At 34.7% G+C, this 22,088-nt stretch overlaps 2 protein-coding genes across 3 annotated transcripts; one reads left to right on the forward strand and one right to left on the reverse strand.

The window, feature by feature from the left end:
• Positions 1–3: 3 nt before the first annotated feature.
• LOC306886004 (glutaminyl-peptide cyclotransferase-like) lies at positions 4–7,789 on the reverse strand. The gene is made up of 7 exons (XM_079442853.1): positions 7,667–7,789; positions 5,170–5,316; positions 4,814–5,095; positions 3,445–3,612; positions 2,167–2,266; positions 806–922; positions 4–723 (listed from the first exon to the last, which is right to left on the reverse strand). Exons 1-7 carry the CDS (start codon positions 7,760–7,762, stop codon positions 548–550), a joined length of 1,086 nt encoding a protein of 361 aa, XP_079298979.1. The 5' UTR covers positions 7,763–7,789; the 3' UTR covers positions 4–547.
• A 753-nt stretch (positions 7,790–8,542) lies between these two features.
• LOC306886006 (adenylyltransferase and sulfurtransferase MOCS3-like) lies at positions 8,543–20,950 on the forward strand. 2 transcript variants are annotated; one of them, XM_079442857.1, is made up of 12 exons: positions 8,543–8,772; positions 9,467–9,599; positions 9,689–9,781; positions 11,122–11,242; positions 11,322–11,607; positions 13,504–13,612; positions 14,143–14,205; positions 14,321–14,484; positions 16,133–16,180; positions 16,799–16,895; positions 17,750–17,857; positions 20,732–20,950. In XM_079442857.1, the coding sequence occupies exons 5-12, from the start codon at positions 11,488–11,490 to the stop codon at positions 20,887–20,889; spliced, it is 867 nt and encodes a 288-aa protein (XP_079298983.1). In that variant the 5' UTR covers positions 8,543–8,772; positions 9,467–9,599; positions 9,689–9,781; positions 11,122–11,242; positions 11,322–11,487; the 3' UTR covers positions 20,890–20,950. The 2 variants fall into 2 exon arrangements, with proteins under 2 accessions (XP_079298983.1, XP_079298982.1); XM_079442856.1 differs by lacking the exons at positions 13,504–13,612; positions 14,143–14,205 and having other exon boundaries at positions 8,571–8,772; positions 11,322–11,396; positions 14,316–14,484.
• Positions 20,951–22,088: the final 1,138 nt, after the last annotated feature.

Below are 22,088 nucleotides of genomic sequence, written 5' to 3' on the forward strand. Positions count from 1 at the left end.
CTGCTTTGTAATCTGTTTATTTGCTGTTTCACACCATGAACAGCTATTTAAAATGGATACATGTTTAAAGATCCCACCGGTCAGTGAGGAACACATGACAATAGCAGCATCTTACAGAATCACACAAGCATCATAAAACAGTATGATTCTTTACACATATGTTTGTTGATTCATAAAACAGTTTACAGTCAAAAAGGCTAGAAAGTATAAGGCTATTATAAATTCTATTATTCATATAACAAGCAAAAAAATAAGATATATTGAGTACCAATCTTTATTTATGTTCTGGGGCATGAACTGGGCTTTGAAAGCCGTTGCCGACACAGTGAGTCCTGTATACAGAGTCTGATCCTGGATCACTTACATGTCTTCTGAATTTTAACAGTCCACAGACACACAGTATGCAGCTCCAGCTACACTAAATGTGTGATAAAAATTGTTTAAAAAATGTCATTGGTGAAACTGTCTAAACTTGAATTGTCAAATGCACCATTGTCTCCTGTGCTTGAGAAATGACACAAGCGATTGATGGTATATTTTGGGAACATTAGGAGCCTTCAGCAATAGGGTTCTGACTTTTCTTGTTGAGGTACTCAAGAACAAAGACCTGCAGGATCTTGTTGAGGTTGCTGATGGAGGTTCGATCCAGGTTCTCCTCGTTGTCGTCAAAGGTGTGCCACACCGCAGGAAAAGGAGTCGAAATGAGATGGAGAATCCGGACCCCTAGGAGTGCAGAGAAATACATACATAAGGCCTAAATGCTTTTTATATGAACATTCACAAATCTCAGAGACGGATCTTTCACCTTGGTTGAGAAATGGTATGTGGTCATCCAGAATGAGCCCCACATGCAGGCCAGGCCAGAAGTACTGAACCTCATTAGGGTGATTCTCTAGCTGACCGAGCACATGCAGCCGACGCTCTAGATAACACGAAAGAGAGTTTTCCTTTCAGCATCAATTCATTTACAATATTTCATTTGTTGCTTTTATAATGGTCAAATTTTTGTTTATGTTGTGCTAGTCAATATGGTGGTTGTCTTGGACTTATACTGATACATAATAGTGTAGATGCAAAAGCAAGAGTTTTCAGTAAACAACAGGATATGTGAGAGGCTTCATTCTTCACTGCTCAAATAGAGGTTACAGAGATAAATCCTGATAACTGAGGGAAAATTAATCATATGGCAATGGAGAGTCCTAAAAAATATGACATTCAATTCAAGACAGTCACGCAGAGACGACTGAACAGGAAATGTGTGATGGTGCCTTAACAGTTCAATAAAGAAAATATCAATACTGAGTAACTTATATTTTAAACATAATATTACTTTTAATAATAAATAAATATTAGTTTATTTTTGCTTCTTTTGTAAAAAAAACAAGTGTTCTTAAAAGTGCGTTCAAACGATTAATCGCGATTAATCGCATCCAAAATAAAAGTTTTTGTTTACATAATATATGTGTGTGTACTGTGTATATTTATTATGTATATATAAATACACACACACACACACACACACACACACACACACACACACACACACACACGCGTGTATATATTTAAGAAAAATGTGTTATATTTATATATTGAAAATATTTATATATAATATAAATGATAAAAATATAAATATGTTAATATTTTCAAAATATATACTCTATGTGTGTTTATTTATATATACATAATAAATATACACAGTACACGCATATATTACATAAACAAAAACTTTTATTTTGGATGCGATTAATCGCGATTAATCGTTTGACAGCACTAGTTCTTAATTATAATGAATATATACACTTGTGGTGTACTTCAAACCTTAAAAAATGGCAAATTATAAACATTTTTACCCTAAAGTATATTTTAAAACATTACGGTTTAATAATCTTTTGTCATGCTTCAAAGAAATACACTTATTTTGATATGTTGACTAACATAAGCATAAAAGTCTAAACATAATATAAATATAATATATATTTAATGCATCCTTCTTTCTTGCTTTCCTTCTCCACATTTTTGAATGGTAGAGTAGCATTATTTCCACAAACATTTGACCTGTAGTGTTTTGTCATCCATAACAAAACGAAATTTCTTTGGAGGTAAGAAAGAGAAACCGGAGGGGGGGAAAAGATGTGACACAAGGAAATAGAGCAGAAAAATACTAACCAATATTTTGTAGTCTTGAAAGCCATCGGGTCGTACTGGAGAACTGATTACCGAAGCGAGGATTTGGACCTCCAATCAAGTCCAGCAGAACAAACAAATCCTGGTGAGAAATTGAATGAATGAACGACCAGTTTAAGACTTTAACCAGTTTTGTTGTTTGTCAATGTTTGCTTGCATTCATACGGAAGCGTATTGCATTCACTTGAGGAAAAGAAATCTACTCGGTTTTTCTGAATTAACGACTTAATTATCTCAGAATTACGAGATAATTTTTAATGAAAAAAAAAAAGTTTTTGCTCTGTTTTTCTGAATTAATGACTTTTTTATTTTATTTTTTAATTATCTCGTCGTTAATTCAGAAAAACCGAGCAAAAACTTTTTTTTCATGAAAAATTATCTCGTAATTCTGAGATAATTAAGTCGTTAATTCAGAAAAACCGAGCAAAAACTTTTTTTTCATGAAAAATTATCTCGTAATTCTGAGATAATTAACTCGTTAATTCAGAAAAACAGAGTAGATTTTTTTTCCTCAAGTGAATGCAATACGCTTCCGTACATTCATGTTTTTTAGCCTTAAATTTACAATACAATCAGGCAAAAAAAAGTTACAAAAGCTGTCACTGTGGCAGTACCCTTTCAAAAGTTACTGTACTAATCTGTACATTTCAGGGACTAGCATGTACCTTTAAAGTACCAATATGCACAATATAGGTGTAAACAAGGTACAAAAGTGTACCATTTGAAAAGGAACCACCCCAGTGACAGATTTTGTAACTTTTCCTGTTTGTCCATTTGCATAAACAAGATAATTCAAGACTATATTCTATTTTCAGATTCTATAGTAATGGTGAATGGTGCATTTGCATCTAAAATATATCTGCTGATAGCGCAGCAGGAAGATAGCTGTGTAAGAGTGAAAAGAAAAATCTTATGAGGAAGCACAGATGTAATCTGAGAGCTACAGCAGAAGGAAAGCCTGTCAGTGAATACCAAATTAAATATTAGTGTGTTCCATACACAAAGTTTCAGAAATCTTATAACACTGTGCATAAGTCATATGGGCCACTTTAACAGTACCTGGGACAGGCGATATATCAAAATATTTCATTTTGTTTTTCAAGGAGAGCATATAGATTTGGAACAACATAAGAATGAGTGAATAAGAACAGAAAAAAACAAATCGAACAATAAGTAGGATACTGTGAGTGATTTTTAGATTAGTCTGGCTGTACGTCAACTATATTTATGTATTAATCAATGTTTGTGAGAGAACTGTACAATGCCGTCGAGCTGGCTGGTGTTGGTGGCTTCCGGTGGATGTGCTGTTGTTGCCATTTTGTGGGCTAAATGACGGGAGCCATAGAGAGAGTCTTCAGAGGTCCACTGGTAAAGTGCCTCCTCTCCATCAAAGAAGAGGAGCTGAAGTGACAAGTCTGACCCAGAATCCTGTGAGAAGGAGCAAACACACACATGCTGCCATCTACCTGTGACACTACAGAATACAGCACAACCATGATTGGCACACATTAAAGTTCAGCTAACAACTGGAAAAGAGAGATTGGTAATGGTATAAGATAATTATTAACACAATTCTTATTTAGTTCAATAAAGCTTTCAACTGTTTTCTCCCTTTCCTGATAACTACCGGCATTTCAACGGTAGCTCGTCTGATTACGCCGAAGCTAATTTATATGCAACTTCTGTTTTAGGAAGAACAATTTAGAAAACTGGCCACTTTACATGAACACAGAACATGACAGAAGAGATTTTTGACTTTTTCTGAAGAAAAAAAGTGGTTAGGGATTAAAATAAAATCACCTCAACCTAGCAACCCCCAATGACATTATGTCTTCACGACAGATTTAATATAGATTTTATCTCATTAACAACCGATGCTCATTACAAAAATGTGCCTGTGGTGACATTTCTTTACATGGCACTTTAAAGCAAAATGTTAATGCGCTGTCGCAAAAATTATGCACCACCTACAATAAACCCAACTCTAAACCTGATAATGTTAACAAAAGTAGCCTAAATGTAAGATAAAAATGCATTTGATGAAGCAACCATGCCATTTTAGCTTGCTTTGAGGTTTTTTATCGTGACTCATGGGACTCCGCATTGCTGTATCAGGTGAGCTACCAAGCAAGTTTACTATATGTCAGAAAACCATATATATGGTGCGGGTTATGTGATGCAAATGTCAAAATGTATTCATTTAATACATTGAAGTCATTAAAGTCTTTATTAATTAATAATCTGACCCTGTAATCATAATTTATGTGAAAAGTAATAAAAGTTGTTACCGTTTTACTGCTACCAGTGTTCATTTCAGATGGAAATTGCCATACATTGCAAGTATAGGTTTTGCAAAAGGTAGGTAGAGCATGTTTTTCCAATTAGCCTATATTTCTCCTTAATCTACTCTACTCATAATCTATTTAATATCATGTACCATGTTGAAACACAATGCTCATGGTTACGGCTGTAGTGGCAGTGCTTTAACAGGGAACATATTTCTAATACTCTCCCAAGAAAATTTTACTTTGAAAAAAGTTGCACAGTAAAAAAAAACTATAATCTGCTAAAAATATTAAAACTAAAAACAAATATATAAAAATATATGTTCCTGTGTCCATTGCAATACCTTCAGGGTCTTTAGTTCGTCATCTTGGGCTCTTGCCAGTTCCAAAATCATAGAGCAGGGAACAGCAGAATCCGTTGCTCCGAGAAACTCACGGCCGTCCCACTGTGGAGGGTAGTATTTGGAGTCAAAGTGGCAGGCCAGAACCAGCTGACGTTTGGCCTCAGGGTTGAGAGTTGCAATTATGTTGGTAAAGGGAAGTTGACCGTAAGGCGTTTGAGCATAGAAGGCATCCTCTGTCACTTCCCATCCTGCTTTCATCGAGCCGAGGGTTGATTTAATATGCTAAAGAGAGAGAAACTCAGACACCGAACACTGTCACATTTAACACTTGCTTTCATACACAAACACACACTGACCTGCTGAACGTGTTGGCTTCCAGTTGAACTAGGATAGCGCACAACAAGCATGGGCTTCAGGTCTTTCTGCCACATCCGGTCCAGATCGGTACGAGATACAACACTGCTCAGTTCACTGGAGATCAGTGTGGTTGCTTCATGTTTCAGCTGAAGCGAAAAGGAATAAAGACCTTTATTCATTCATTTATTCCACAGTGGGGTATTCATACTTTTGTGTCACAGCTGAGTCTTGAGTTAACATGCCCCTGGGGCCATGACTGGACCAAGACCACGTCCTTGTACAAGAATATGGTCCATATTTTCATAGTCTTGGTCTTGTCATGGACTCGGTAGCATGCCTTAACTAGGACTCCTTGCCATTAGTAATCAAATTGAAAAAAGCCTTCAACCTCAATTGATCAAACTGAGCTCAATCCAAATGAAATTCTGATCGAATTCAAAGGAGTGGCGTAGAAATAATCATATGAACAGGAACAAAAATGAGGGGAAATTTACACATCACTTTTTTTTTAAACTAAAAACAGAAAGCTTCAGCATTTTGGCCATTCATTTACAAGACAACAGCATTTTGGGGGCCTGAAAACACAAACTTTTGAAAATGGACTCGAAAGTGCAAGTTTTTGAACACGGCACCATTAGATCTACGTTTAAACTACAAAAATGCAATCATTATTGTGTAAACATACCTTGCCCACATGCTCTATGTATTGATGCATGTTTACCATAGCCTTTTTATAATAAGGTCTCTTTTTAGATACAGTTTACATCTTACAAAGGTGCATCGGTTTTTGTCTTATGAACTCGTCAGTAGAGTAGACTGAATATTTACTAAATATCTGCAAAAAAAGCTTTTCTGACATATTTGAGATATTTCCTTAGGTTAGGTAACTAAGGTAAATTAAAATGTGAATCGGATTGCAAAGTTTAGGGTTCATTTAAACAGAGATTTCTGAATCTGAAACTGGATTGAATTCATTCGGATTGACAAAAATGAGTGCATGTAAACTGTTGTTACAAATTTCAGCACAGCTGATTCGTCTGCAGGTAATCGCTGTTATGATTGTGTGCACGATGGTTAGTCTGATATTGCTTTAATATCGCTTTTAGAAACTAGTTGATTTGTGCATTTTTGCTTTGCCAAAATAGTTCCAGAGAAGAATAAACCATTGCATCCCTGAGCAACACAGAGTAGTGGTGAACAAATCGACTGAGTGAACCATTCAATGACTCATTGACATATTCACTTGCCACCACCTAATGGCTTAACTATGTAAAATCCCCTCTAATAATTCACAGACTGCAGCCTTATATCTCACACGGGGGAGGATTAAGTAAATAAAAAGTAATTCACAGACTGTAGATACATAATTGGTGCACTCATCACTCTTGTAACATTGCTCTGCCAATCAAATTTGACATAAACGTCAACATTTGGGCAGCCATTTGGCACCAATAGCCTTGTGGTTAGTGTGTCGACTAAACTAGTACAGTCTTGTTTGAATGAGAAATTATACACTGTATATGTCTAGAGGATAATTATGTGTTCGAACTACACGGCAACAGAAAGTTCTGACATTAAAGAGAGGGAAACACAGCTGGAGGATATTCAGAGACGATATCTGAAAAGTCTGAAAAGCTTTGATTATATTTTATTTCATGAATAACAATTTTAGGATGGATAGAAGACAGCTAATCAAACTGCTTCTGCTTTAAACATGACATTGATCTTCTGTTTTTTTGTATGTTTGATCTCAAAGTCCAATTCTTCTTGTGCTGTGATTATTGATTCTGCTTGTGTTGTATAAGCCACTGAATGACTGGCTTGATATGAACAACACGGAAGAGAAGCCCTCTGATATATTTTATAATAATATTTTAAATAATTTTTTTTGTTTGTTTGTTTTTATATTCATGTCATGAAGACAACAGTCAAAAGTAAACATGGTGGTGAAAAATAAAATGATAAAAGATTCTATTCCGCAACGTGACTTGCTGTATACATTTAATAATCTACAGTCTGTTGGAAATATAACTTGTCATTTTCAGTTTTCCCAAGACATTTCCCCAAAATGCAGATCTTAAGAACAGAACAAAGGGATTTAATTCTAAAGAGAGAAAATCTATAAATATTAAGATCTACTGGTGGATCAATGACAGGGATCCTGCTCCCATAGCAACAATGGGAGACAGACTGAGCATCATGAACGAAGCTTACTTTCCTCAGTCACTGTCACGATTGCAAAATTTCAACAAAAAATGAGGACATACAATAAGTAATGAATGAATGAATGCATGAATAAATAAATGATTCAATTTGTATTAGGTTATGCATTAAAAATAGACAAGACATTTTAAGGCAGACACACTCTCTTTCATGAGAAGCATAATAAAATAGGTTGAATAAACACAACACTGCTCAGAAACTGGACGTCTTTGCCAATTCTGTTAAAAGGCAAGGGCTTTAAATGACGCAAAACAAAGCATGAGCTGTTGATACCTTTTCCTCCTGCCACGGAAGCGTGTCGCAGCTCGTCAGTGCCGCTAGGATGCCAATCAAAGCCAGCAGACTCGTGGTCCAGCGTCGCTCGGCCATCTCCTCCGTTCTCCAGCCGACTCTAATCACGAGAGAGAGCAATGTACAAGACGGCCTGACTCATGAATATTAATAACATTCCGTGACGCTCTGACAAATGATTGGCTGAAAGACGGGCATTGCTAAGATGAGGGCTTGGATCATGAATATTAACCAGATAACAAGACTGGGCGCTCAAGGAACGTTATCAAGCAACGTACGTCAGCGATACTTTATTAATATTCATGACTATAATATTCGACTCTGCACAAAGAGCCAGCTGTTTACCAGCAAGAGAGTTATTTCTTCGCCTCACTCCCCTATCCTTAAATAAACAAATAGGCCGAATTTATATCATTCTGAGCTGCTTGCTGTGTACTAATGGGTATCATTAATATTCAAAGTAAAATAACAATTATTAAAAAGAAAAATACATAAACCTTTATAACTGGTAGATTTCTAAATAAGGCTTAAAGTGCCATTAAAAGCAAAAATGGATCTATAATCTGTTTATTTTAGTGATAAACATTAAGTTACAGTAATGTTTTATTATTTCAACATATTATTTTAACTTTATAGTCATAACTGCATTTTTTAAAAGAATGTTAGTACGTTTTATTTTACCCATAATCGATGTATAAAACACTAGTTCATTAGAAAGGGCAAACTGCAACCCTCGCGTTACAAATCGATCTTAATGATTCAGAATATTGCATCCTTTTAATATTCAACAGTCTTTTCAAAATAAATGTGATGACATTGAAGGAGTGGGTTATTATAGCGTGCTCCTCTCCTGCTGACGTAATCACGTGGTGTGTGCGCTACACGTGGGCAAACCCGGAAGTCTTCTGCAGTGAGATTTCTAGTTGTGTTTGGTGTATTCTTTTAGACGTTATAATCACAATAACTGCTTGTTAATAAAACATTTGGCATCGAGGTGATTTTTCGCGATGGATGATACGGTTCTAAGTTTGAAAACACAGCTGTTGGAAAAAGAGAGAGAGATTGTAGCTTTGAAGAAGAAACTTAAGGTCTGTGCTAATTATCTGAGTGCTACCTTTCTGTGTTTCTTTAGTATTTAATAATTTGATGCCAGCTATTATGTATTAGTGTATGAAGACAAAACCTCCCGCAAATGCACGCATCATTTTATTTTCAAAACAGTAACTTTCTTCATGAAAATGTTGTTTTTGGTCTGTCCCCAGCTCTGAGTTTATAACTTATCATTTTTTAGCAAATGCATTTAACGCTAGTTTATAAAAACAAATCTAAAGAATAAATGAATGGATAAATATATAAATGTCTTTATTCTAGCGCTCTCTTTTAGGTTTAGGCTGATTAGTATATATGTTTTAAAGACTGAGGGAATGATTTTAAAATGTCAAACCTGTTATAATGATTATATAGTAAACAATTCATAATAAAAAGTAGATGTTTGTAGAAATATCTGAAATAAATCCTACACTGTAGTCTCTTGACCTTAACCGTAAGGATTGTGGACTCTAGCCCTGTTACAGTTACCTTCCTGAATCCATACCATATATAGGAATATATTACATTTAAAACAAATATTAATAGAATGGCATTGGCAACATACCTTAATCATCTTGGTATCTGTGTCATGGAATGATATACAGCAGATGATTATGGTTAAATATATAGGATCCCTGGCCAGAACAGAGCATTTCTTGTCTGCAAACTGAAAAGGTGTTTTTGTTCCTCCAGGAAAACTCAGTAATAGCAGAGTTACAGGAGAAAGTTATCAATCTTTCACCGCTGAAATCAAACACAACGCTGAACAATGAAGACATCATGAGATACAGCAGACAGCTTCTCCTTCCAGAACTGGGTGTTAAAGGTTAAACAAAAATAGATTTGGCTTCAATAGTAGTTATGAATCTTTTCTTTTCCGAATGCATTGTAAAAACAAATGTCTTTTCTCCACAGGCCAGGTTGCCATAAGTAATATATCCGTTCTGGTTGTGGGATGTGGAGGTTTAGGTTGTCCTGTTGCACAGTATCTCGCTGCAGCTGGAATAGGTAAAGTGACCGTGTCTGTTTAATATGTACAAAGTGCTGTTCAATATATGAGTTTACCTGTAAGTGTAGTATATATATACAGTCATCGCCAAAAATATCGGCACCCTTGGTAAATATGACCAAAGGCGGCGGTGAAAATTAATCTGCATTGTTAATCCTTTTGATCTTTTATTTAAAACAAATCACAAAAATCTTTCATTGGATAATAAGAATTTAAAATGGGGGGAAATATCATTATGAAATAAATGTTTTTCTCAAATTCACGGGACGCGGAAAGTGAAGTATACCCGGGCCTTTACGTACACAGAATAATGCAAGTGAGCATTTTTAATTATTTATTTTTGTAATCACGGCTTTGAACGATTATGTAATCGTGGCATCCATAATTGTAATCGCGATTAGAAATTTGATTAATTGTGCAGCCCTACTAAGAAATGAGCTTTTTAGCAGCAAACACTCAAGATGGGTTTGGTGAACACAGGGATAAAAAGTACCCCATGTGTACAATGAAATATACTGCTGTATTTTTGATGTTGTGGGATATATTTCTGCTGGAGGTCCTGGACATCTTATTTACCAAGGGTGCCAATAATTCTGACCACGACTGTGTGTGTGTTTGTGTGTGTGTGCTGTGCATGTATATAAATATATATATATATATATATATATATATATATATATATGTATATGTGTGTGTGTGTGTGTGTGTGCGTGCATGTATATAAATATATATATGTGTGTGTGTGTGTGTGTGTGTATATATGTATCAGATATTTTTAAATATTTTTGGCCATGACTGTATTTACACCAAAGAATTAAATTGATTCAGAAGTGACATGAAATAGTTTTCTATTTCAACTAAATGCTGTTCTTTTTAACTTTCTATTCATCAAGGAATCCTGAAAAAAAAGGATCACCGTTTCCACAAAATGATTAAGCAGCAAAATAAATTCAGCATTGAGAATAATAATACATTTATATCCAAATATAAAACGGGTATTTTAAATCGCAATTTCATAATATTACTGTTTTTATTGTATTTTTGATTGAATAAATGTAGCCTCTGGTGAGCAGAAGAGACTTATTTCAGAAACATTACTAACTCCAAACCTTTGAATGGTATTTTATAACAAATATGCATCTAATAAATAGTAATAATTTATTTTTAAATTTTATTTGCATTTACATATTAACTTAAAAGAAATGCATTAAAAACCATAGTCTAAATGCTGAAGTAGAAGAGGCTGAATCTGCAAATATCTCATTCCAGTCTCTGGGCCTCATGCAGATGCATGCCACAGCTGTAACTGTGTAAATATTAATATAGTGTGTGTTTTCAGGACGATTGGGTCTGTTGGATTATGATTTGGTGGAGCTGAGTAACCTGCACAGACAGGTGCTTCATACAGAACTGACTCAAGGTCAGCCTAAAGCCCTGTCTGCCGCCCAGGCCATCAGCAGGTACCATCCTACTCGCTCACAAAATCCCAATAAAGGAGAGGTAAACAAATGAGAGTTGACTGATTGTGATCTCTTCCAGGCTGAACTCCTCAGTTCATTGTGTGCCATATCACCTCCAGCTCTCCAGAGAGAATGCCATACAACTCATTCAACAGTATCCACTCTCACTAATTGCTACTCATAAGTTAATCTTGAACTTTCTTAAGTCCTGTACAGTGTCTTTGTCACCTTGACTTTGCATCCTCATGTATGACATTGTGGCCGATTGTTCAGACAACGTTCCTACACGCTACCTTGTGAATGATGCCTGTGTTCTCACCGGCAAGCCTTTAGTGTCAGCCAGTGCTTTACGAATGGAAGGACAGGTGAGGTTTTTGAATCAAAGCCAGCGTGCTCTACGTTTGAAGTTTTAATTTACAGTGGCTCCAAATATTTGGATAGTCTTAGACATGCTTTTAAAGGGAAATATTTACGCATCATTAGATTTTCATCATTCAGGGTGTTACAAACCTTTTTTTCTGTGAAACATAACATCCAAATGAAGTTTTCAGATGTTTGTGCAGATTAACCTCACGTGATCTACTGATTACTGATTTTTCACAAGCATTAAGTGGAAAAGTTTTTACTTTTTTTGTGAATGTTTTGGATAAACAAGTGTTCTTGTGCTATTTTTATAGCAATAAATGACATTTCTTTTAATATTTGATTATATAGTTTGATTAAATTCACTTTAAGTATGGCTTAAGTGTTTAAATACTTTGGGACATTTACATAAATACTGTACTTTTCAAAAGTTTGGGGTCTGTAAGATTTTTTATTTTTTTTTGAAGGGAGTCTCTTATGCTTACAAAGGCTGCATTTATTTAATCAAAAATACAGTAAAATCACTAATATTATAAAGTAGAATTAGAAGTCTATTTTGATTGTGCCCTATGACGTTTGCCATTATTTCGAATTTTCTGGAATACCTGCTTTATAACTATTTTTTTTTTATAGTGCATCAAAGAATACAACAAAGAACACGCCAAACTGGGCATCAGGTGTAACACTGTAATTTTGCATTATAATGATACTTATTATCTGTCATCACTATCATAACTTGAGGGTATGTGCAGAATTTTGCCACAGTGCCACCTACTGTTAAAAAAAAATCAAAAATTGAAATTTTTTCCTTATAGCTTCTGAACGGTTTGGCCAAAAATCATTGGTCTCGTTAGACTTTGAATATTGTAAAATGCTGTAGAAACTTGATTTGTGTTCTCAGCACCATGCTCTGAAGCAACCTATGAAGTTTTGGACTGGAGCCACCTAGTGGTGACAAGATATAACAAGATTACAAATTGCTTTTGTGAATTTTATCCTATGACTATGAATCTAACCTTTCTCAATTCCTTGGGTCCTACTGTTTTTTTTATTTATTTCATATTTTATTTGTTTAGGGACAGATACAGTAAACATAGTTAAAATGGAAATGACAGTCATCCCATGCATGTATCATAGTGCTTGTAGCTGAAGCTCATTTGCAACACTTGTCCCTAGGAAGGCTTTTATAAATTACACTTACAAAAATAACAAGTACACAGAAAAAAACAACAAGTGTGTTGCTGAATCAACCAAGATTTTTTAATTATTATAATTTGCAGCAGATTTTAAATAATCAGGCAATGAATTCCAAAATGTTACACCTTTAACTGAGAGAACAGTCTGAGCAAAAGAGGTTTTACAAAATCAAACTTTACAATTTCCACTAGAATCTGCTCTAGTGCATCTGCCGCTCCCCTGCAATCTCTCAAAAATGTACATAAGGGCATAGGGCAAGACCATTTAAACACAAACTTTACATGACAAAGTGAGCAAAACTCCAAATCTTATATTTACTTAAGATCTGACAATAATTGTATCTTATTTGCTTTCTATACTAAAATTTTGAAAGCTCTATTGTAAAAGCATTCGATCTGATTAATTATAGATTGATTTGTCAGAAACCACATAGCTAATCCATATACCATATGTGATAATATCATTGAGTTTAAAAACAGAAAAGATGATCATATGTTAAATAATTTCTTATTATTGTGAAGCTGGTAAGATTTGCCTTAATTGCCTTAATATCTTAAACTTCTAACATGAGAGAAAAGTCTTACTGACCCTAGACTTTTAAGAATCTATACAGTACAGTTTGCTGGAAAATCATTATGGCTTTTCAGTGAAGGGGAAATTTTGAGATTTAATCTCTCTCTCTCTCTCTCTCTGGCATGTAGCTCACAGTGTACAACTATAGAGGAGGGCCGTGTTACAGGTGTTTGTACCCAACACCACCTCCCCCTGAGACCGTCACTAACTGCTCTGATGGAGGAGTTCTGGGAGTGGGTCAGTCCTCTGTTTGATGCCATTACACTCAGTACTATCAGAGCTCGCTGCTTCTTCCGCTCCACTTTCCTCTCCACAATTGTACTTGCGTTCAGACAGAATCCATTCAACTTTTGTTAATCTAAGGAAGTTTAGGAATGAAGTTTGAATTTGACGTGCATTGTTAGAATGTTTGCTAGACAACAGAAACGGAAGATGTCATTATAACATTTGTGCACTGAATAGCACTTGCTCTTCTTTCTTGCATTTAATTCTACACTAAATGTTGTATGGCGTATGCTGATTGTCTTGCCATAGGCGTTTCATTTACACACAGCTGAAGCCTGAAACCTTTGCTTAACTACAGTTTCAGTACTGTTTCTATATTGAAAGCGCTGATATTTCCATTTTTGCTTCAGATCTTACCTTGAAGAACTGTTAAGTTAATTCTGACTTTAAAAAAGTGACTGAATTCTTCTTCTGTAATGATTCAGTAATTCTAAGCTAATGTCGCAGGGTTCTTTAGTGTGCCTTGTTTTGATATTGTGCAGTGCCTGGAATAATGGGTTGCCTTCAAGCATTGGAAGTTCTGAAAATTGCGTCCGGTCAAGGATGTATCCTTTCTGCTCTTAATGACACCCTGCACTGGAACAATTATGGCTTTTATTTAAACACATCTGTTACTGTAGGCATAACATAATGAAATAACTCCTTCACTGGTCAGTTCAGCCTCGTTTGAGAAGCAGCTGTTGATGTTTGATGGCCAGGAGGGGCGTTTCCGCTCCATACGGCTGCGGCCCAAGCAGGCTGAGTGTGCGGTGTGTGGAGAGACGCCCACGGTGACTGAGCTCCAGGACTATGAGCAGTTCTGTGGCTCCGCTGCAACGGATAAGGTCTGAGGATGAGGAAAACTCCCACTTTCCTTCCTATATTCTTCCCTGTGTGTGTCGATGATGCAAAATAATCAGCTGTGGTCAAATGTCCAGAAGGCGTCACTGTGAGACAGTTATTATGAAGAGTGTGTGTTGAGTAGAGATCATTACTTTTATTGTGACTACATGCTACTCTTAAGTTTTGAAAATCATGCATTTATTCAATTAATGGCACATGCACCACACATTGAGCTTTTCCAGCAGTTTTTGTGGTGTTTGTTAAAGCAAGCATTGGCATTACAATTGCTCATACCGAACTGGAGCAAACCTCTAAGCCTTCTGTACTGATCAAAGGTTTGGGATGAGTAGATGAAGTGATACTTTTATTAACCAAGGATGCATTAAATAGATAAAATGACAAAAAAAATAATAATTCTAATGCTACAGAAGGTTTCTGTTTCAAATAAATACAATAAACAGGACTTAAAAGTATTACATTGGAGCAGGAAGTCTTTAATTTAGTTTTTTGCATGCACTGCAAAAAAATAACAATAATAATAAAATTCTCTGTCAGTATTTTTTTTCATGTTTTCCAGTACAACTTTTTGAAAACTTGAATTTTTCTGAGCACATTGGCCGATATAATTTTTTAAATAAAAAAATCCCTTAATTTTGATATTTGAAAAAACAAGACTCGTGTGCCATTTTTGCCAACATGTCAAAAATACTGAGGAAGAATGTCACTTTTTTTTGCAGTGTAATCAGAATATACAGTAAAAATGATTTCCATATTCTAGCTGAGCTTTTTTCGGTAAAATTAATAAACAAATGCAACTCATTGTGTTACCGTTTGAGATTTACACTTGAACCTATTGGCATGTTGTTTTTTATTTAATTTATTCCTTAAATTTTCTTTAATTGGTCTTAAAAAGGTGTTTAAAAAGTCCTAAATTTACCATCATAAAACATGCAACTCATGTTAAAAAATACAACAACAATAATAATAATAAAATCACTATTATTAATAATTTTAATAAATAACAATAATACATTTTATATTATTATTTCAAATATATTACAGTAGAAAAGTTATTTTAAAATTGTAAAAATATTTCACAATGTATTTTTGATCAAGTAAACATTCTTGGTGAATCTTATTCTGAAATTGTATTGATCCCAAACAGCTTTGAATGGTAGCTTGTGAGTATTATAAATTAATTTTATTAAATTGTTAATTTTATAAAGTATTTTTTAAAGTAAATGCTTAAATTACATAAATTATAGTATAAATAATATAAAATAAAATGATAAAAAATATATATTTTAAGTATTTTTAATTCACACTATTTCACGATATTTTTTCAAATCAGTGCAGCCTTGGTGTGACTGCTTTCAAAAATATTTAAAATAATCTTACTGATCCTTACTGATGTTAATCTTACTGATTTTGAATGGTGGTGTAAGTGTTCTTCGAAAAAAAGAAAACTTCTTGCATTTGCATAGCAACCTCATAACAAACACCATTATGTCAAAAATCAACTCAAAAACCAAAAAAAGTCTAAGATGGGCACCTAATCACACAAAAGTGTGGTGGTTGTGGTTTAAACGTTGTGTAATGAAAAACAGTGCTGATTTATTCTGTCTTGTTTCTGCTTCGTTTCATTTCCAGTGTCGAAGACTGAATCTTCTAACCAAAGAACAGAGAGTCTCTGTGCAGGTGCTACAGTAATTTGTCATAATTCTGGGCAGGCAGGGGAATGTAATATGTGACCCTGGACCATAAAACTTAAGTCTTAAGTCGCTGGGGTATATTTGTAGCAATAGCCAAAAATACATCGTATGGGTCACAATTATTGATTTTTCTTTTATGCCAAAAATCATTAGGATATTAAGTAAAGATCGTGTTCTATGAAGATATTTTGTACATTTCCTACTGTAAATATATCAAAACTTCATTTTTGATTAGTAATATGCATTGCTAAGAACTTTTTTTTATTTTTTTGCACCCTCAGATTCCAGATTTTCAAACATTTGTATCTCAGCCAAATATTGTCCTATCCTAACAAACCATACATCAATGGAAAGCTTATTTATTCAGAAAAATTGACACTTAAGACTGGTTTTGTGGTCCAGGGTCACATCTGGGCTGTTTAAATGTCCATTTGGTAATTTAGATTATATCTTTAGCAGAACCGCTCAATGTTAGCCAGTTAATTACTGAGCATTGTGGAAATGTGCAGCTGCTCATTATATAAAGCAGATCTGATCTGTCACCTTGCACTTCCGTGTAGTTTCCTTCCTCAAATGTTACATATATATTTGTCTTTCATTGCAGGAGTATAAAGCCATTTTAGACAGCTCGACCCCTCATCTCCTCCTTGACGTTCGACCCAAAGTAGAGGTGGACATTTGCCATCTGCCCATCTCAATCAGTATCCTTTCCCATGAGCGCCCTTTAACAGTTAAGTATCACATATTTGCAATATGACAGTATACATAAGATGAACTCTACTTGCGAATCACCAGTGCACTACGGAATTTTATGTGCATAATTAGGGCTGTTGATTTAACACGTTAATTTGGTTTGATTAAGTATAATGCATTTAATGCAGCCCACCATGGCCTGAATGCAGGACGACTGACTGCGTTATGCAGCCTATTTCAAGATCTGTCTTATATTTATATCATGTGATATAGTCTAGCACTAGAACATGAGCAATAGTGCTGTATTTCCCCAATATCTGCACAATTGTAAATGAGATATTGATGTTATAGAATAATTAAAGAAACAAAAAGTAAACAAATGTGTTACAGTTTTGACAAATGAAATAAAAAATAAAATAGATTTCATATGACCCTAAAATGTAATTTAAGTTTTCATATAAATAAAATAAATATAATATTAATTACGTGTTGTTAAATTGCAAGTTTTATGATAATGCAGTTATGTTAATGAGCATGTTATTGTTTAATTTAACCTGCCCACCCTCGAAGTAAAAAAGTACGGGGAAAAACAGTTTCTCTACTTACCTTATGAAGTGTGGGGAGAAGTCTGATTTGTGCTGATTTTTCTGCTTCAGACTGCTCTAATCAAGTCCTGTGCGGGTGAGAAAATGAGCAGATTTAGTGGTTAACTTCATATTGTCTTATTATTTGATATGACATTTAGTTGGGTGGTGTGAGAGTGTGAGAGAAACTGCCTGAAAGCAGTTCTGACAACCCTGTCTTAAGAAAATGTAAAAATCAAGTTAATTCATTCTGTTCATTTTCTTAAATTGCATGACAGACATTCCACTTTCTAGTTTAGAGAATAAGAAAGCCGAGCACCTCACACTTTTAAACGACACAGTTAGTGACCTTAAACAGCAGATGGACATCAAATCTCAAGTCCCAGGTAAGAACTAGCATTATTTTGTTGCATGCCATTTTTTGTGATCAGTGTTTAACAATCCATGCTCCTGCATCTGAGTTCTTTTTGCTCACACATGATGCTGACAAATAAGTGCATGTGCTAAATCCACTGAGCGGGCCTGAAAACTGACTGTGCCGAGCTGTGCTTCTTAAGTGATCCTATCTTTATACACAGTAAGTGCTTGTATGTATGCCAGATGCCCACAGCCAACCCTCATTAGACCTTTTGAGTATTCTGAGCACAGAGGCGGCGTAATCTGAGTTTTCTCAAGCTGATTAAGCATTCGGAGCACAGTGTTGCCAGCTACCTCGCTTTTCTTGGATGGCGATGAGGTGGTGATGATGGAGTTGCTAAGCAATTATTTTCCAACACAGAAATGGTTTAGTCATCAGAAACACCTGGAATAATCAAGTCTTTTTGAGTCTTGTAGTTTTTAGAATTTATAGTATTTTAGTCTATTTGAGCTAATTGAATATGGAATTCTGTCCATTTTATTAGGAAATTCAAGCAATAAATACTGCTTTGGCGCTCTTTAATGTGGCGTGATAGATCACTGTAGACACCTCAGATCAAGCGATTCGCTTTACTATACTCGCCTGTGCGTAATCAAAGGCATAGCAAAAGACTAGTGAGTTTTATTTCTGTTTTGGAGCTGATGATCCCATGCTCTGCTGCCTCACTGGAGCGCACTTGCCACCACCTGGACAGTTACAAATTACAATAGATCACCCTCAGTGTAGTCTGTCAAAGTGCTGCTGTCACTGCTAAAAAAAAAAGTTTGGTTAACGCGACCTCTGATACATACATACATACACACACATATATATTTATACATACACACAGTTGTGGTCAGAATTATTGGCACCCTTGGTAAATATATGATCAAAGAAGTCTGTGAAAATTAACCTGCTTTGTTAATCCTTTTGATCTTTTATTTTAAAAAATCACAAAAATCTAACCTTTCATTGGATAATAAGAATTTACAATGGGAAGAAATATCATCATGAAATATATGTTTTTCTCTAATACACATTGGCCACAAGTAATGGCACCTTTTTATTCAAAACTTTTTGAACTTTTTGCCAGTTTAACAGCTCTAAATGTTCTCCTATAATGTCTGATGAGGTTAGAGAACACCTGACAAGAGATCAGAGACCATTCCTTCATCCAGAATCACTCCAGATCCTTTAGATTCCCAGCTCCATGACGGTGCTTCTTCTCTTCAGTTCACCTCACTCATTTTCTACAGGGTTCAGGTCAGAGGACTGGAATGGCCAGCAGAAGCTTGGTTTTGTGCTCAGTGACCCATTTTTGTGTTGTTTTTGAGGTTTGTGTTTGGATTATTGTACGGTTGGAAGATCCAAACATGGCCCATTGTAAGATTTCTAACAGAGTCACTTGTTGATTTTTTTATCTGTTGGTATTTGATAGAATGATGTCATGCGTCTAAACAAGATGTCCAGGACCTCCAGCAGAAATATAGGCCCACAACATCACAAATACAGCAGAATATTTCATTCTACACATGGGGCACTTTTTATCCCTGTGTTCACCAAACCCATCTTGAGTGTTTGCTGCTAAAAAGCCCATTTTTTAGTTTCATCTGACCATAGAAGCCAGTCCCATTTGAAGTTCCAGTCGTGTCTGATAACTGAATATGCTGGAGTTTGTTTTTGGATGAGCTAGGAGAATTTTTCTTGAAATCCTCCCAAACAACATGTGGTGATGTAGGAGCTGTTTGACAATTATTTTTAAGGTTTTCTGACCCCGAGACTCAACTATTTTCTGCAATTCTCCAGCTGTGGTCCTTGAAGAGTCTTTAGCCACTCAAACTCTCCTCCTCACCGTGCATTAAGACGATATAGACACACGTCCTCTTCCAGGCAGATTCATAACATTTTCTGTTGATTGGAAATTCTTAATTATTGCCCTGATGGTGGAAATGGGGACTTTCACTGCTCTAGCTCTTTTCTTAAAGCCACTTCACTAATTTGTGAAGCTCAATTATCTTTTGCTGCACATCAGAAATATATTCTTTGTTTTTTCTCATTGTGATGGATGATTAAGGGAATTTGGGCTTTGTTTTCCCTCCTATTTATATTTCTGTGAAACAGGAAGCCATGGCTGGATAATTTCATGTTCATAATCACCCTGGAGTGCTCAAAATTGTAAATATGAATGGGAATATACTTCAGAGATATTTTACTCATAAGATTTTCTAGGGGTGCCAATAATTGTGTCCAACGTGTATTTGAGAAAAACATTTATTTCATAATGATATTTCCCAGAATTCTTATTATGCAATGAAAGGTTCGATTTTTTTATTATTTTTTTTTTAAATAAAAGATCAAAAGGATTAATAATGCAGGTTTATTTTCACAGTCTTCTTTGATCATATTTACCAAGGGTGCCAATAATTCTGACCACGACTGTATATATATATATATATATATATATATATATATATATAAATAACCTACTCCAGAGCAGGTTATATAGAGAGTAGGTTGCTATGGCTTACATACACTGAGAGTTACCTCCGTTTTTGGAAACAAAAGCTGAGTTTATCAACTTTCTTACCCTTAAACATACATATGTCACATAACCTGCTTTAAGGAATACCCTCCTGGTCTTTTAAATTGTATTAATATTACTGGCTTTTTTTTTTTTTTTTATCAAAGCAAATTATAAAAAATAATAAAAAAAGATTTCTTTTAGAAATAAAAATTCTTAATTATTTCAAACCTTTATATGTGTAAGTGTGTTTTGTTTGAGAAATTAATCTTCTTTGTATGCAGTATGATTGGAGTGAATAACCTTAACTTAGTCTGTATGTTTACCTTTATTGTCTTGCAGTGTTTGTGGTTTGCAAACTTGGCAATGACTCCCAGAAGGCTGTTCAGCTGCTGGAGAAAATGTCTGGACAAGAAATTGAGCAGATCACTGTGAAGGATGTCATTGGAGGATTGATGGCCTGGGCTAACAAGATAGACCCCTCTTTTCCTCAATATTGACTGTCATTAATCATCTGTATTAATGTCATGAATGAAAGCTATAAAGTTGAAATCATTTTACAAAATCGATGTACGTTTATTTCATTTATTTGATTATTGGTGTGAATATTTATGGCACCTTATCACTCCCAGCCTATTTGTTGTTCAAAGTATATCTTAATGTAATATAATCAAACTGATTTCTTTATACTAATTCTATAATAGTTATTCTTACTCTGTACCTTTAATTTTATACTAAGATTCTAATATACAGTAAAGTTATCCCTGTTACAGCGTGTCAAGGCATTTAATAGAAAACTCAGGAAATACACACTTCAATATAACTACTGCAACGAAACTGAATGCTCACAAAGAACAGGAAACAAAGGAGTAAATGAGATGATTCATACTAAACAGGTGAAAAAAATAAACGATGATGAACTTAACTAGAACAGGAAAACCCAAATAAGGACAAACAGGAACTAAACAGAAACCAACACGTGACAATCCCTCAATACATTTTATACAGCACAGTATGGCTGTATTAATAACTTTATATATATATATATATATACCTTGTGGAATATGCGAAATCTGTATATATATATATAAAATAAATAAAGAAATCATAAAAGTTTATTATTTTAATTTTTAGAATAAGACCCTGAATAAGCCATTTCACATCACAAATAATATGACTTTTAAAAGATAACCTTGTTTAAAGTGTAAAATGATTCGTAATGCTGTGTGTTAGAAAACTTCTTAATCGACTCGTGAACAACTATCACAAAACATTCATCCAGATAACAACAGAGTCAAACAAACATAGGCCTGTGTAATTATTTGAATGGGGTCGTTTGTCTTCTGTGATATGAGTTATGTGAAATAGATTAGGAAACAAAACAAAACACATGCAATCTTTGTGATCCTCATGTTTTGATAAAATGATTATACTGCAGCTATAATGGCTGTACTTAATTTAACTATAAAAGGTCATTAGCAAATATTATTAACCATAGCTTCTGAGTTAATTAATAGTTAATGCATATTGCAATAATTAGAAATATTATAATACAGGTATGAAGCTTTTGCATAATTATATTTCAAAGAAAAACTGAACCATTCCATTTGTATAAAACTAGATATAAACTATATGATATATCGTATAACAGCTTTGTGGACCGTCGCAGAAATATCGCTACAATGTAACTAATATTCGG

This window comes from Barbus barbus, assembly GCF_936440315.1.
Source record: "Barbus barbus genome assembly, chromosome: 20".
Classification (NCBI taxonomy): domain Eukaryota; kingdom Metazoa; phylum Chordata; class Actinopteri; order Cypriniformes; family Cyprinidae; genus Barbus; species Barbus barbus.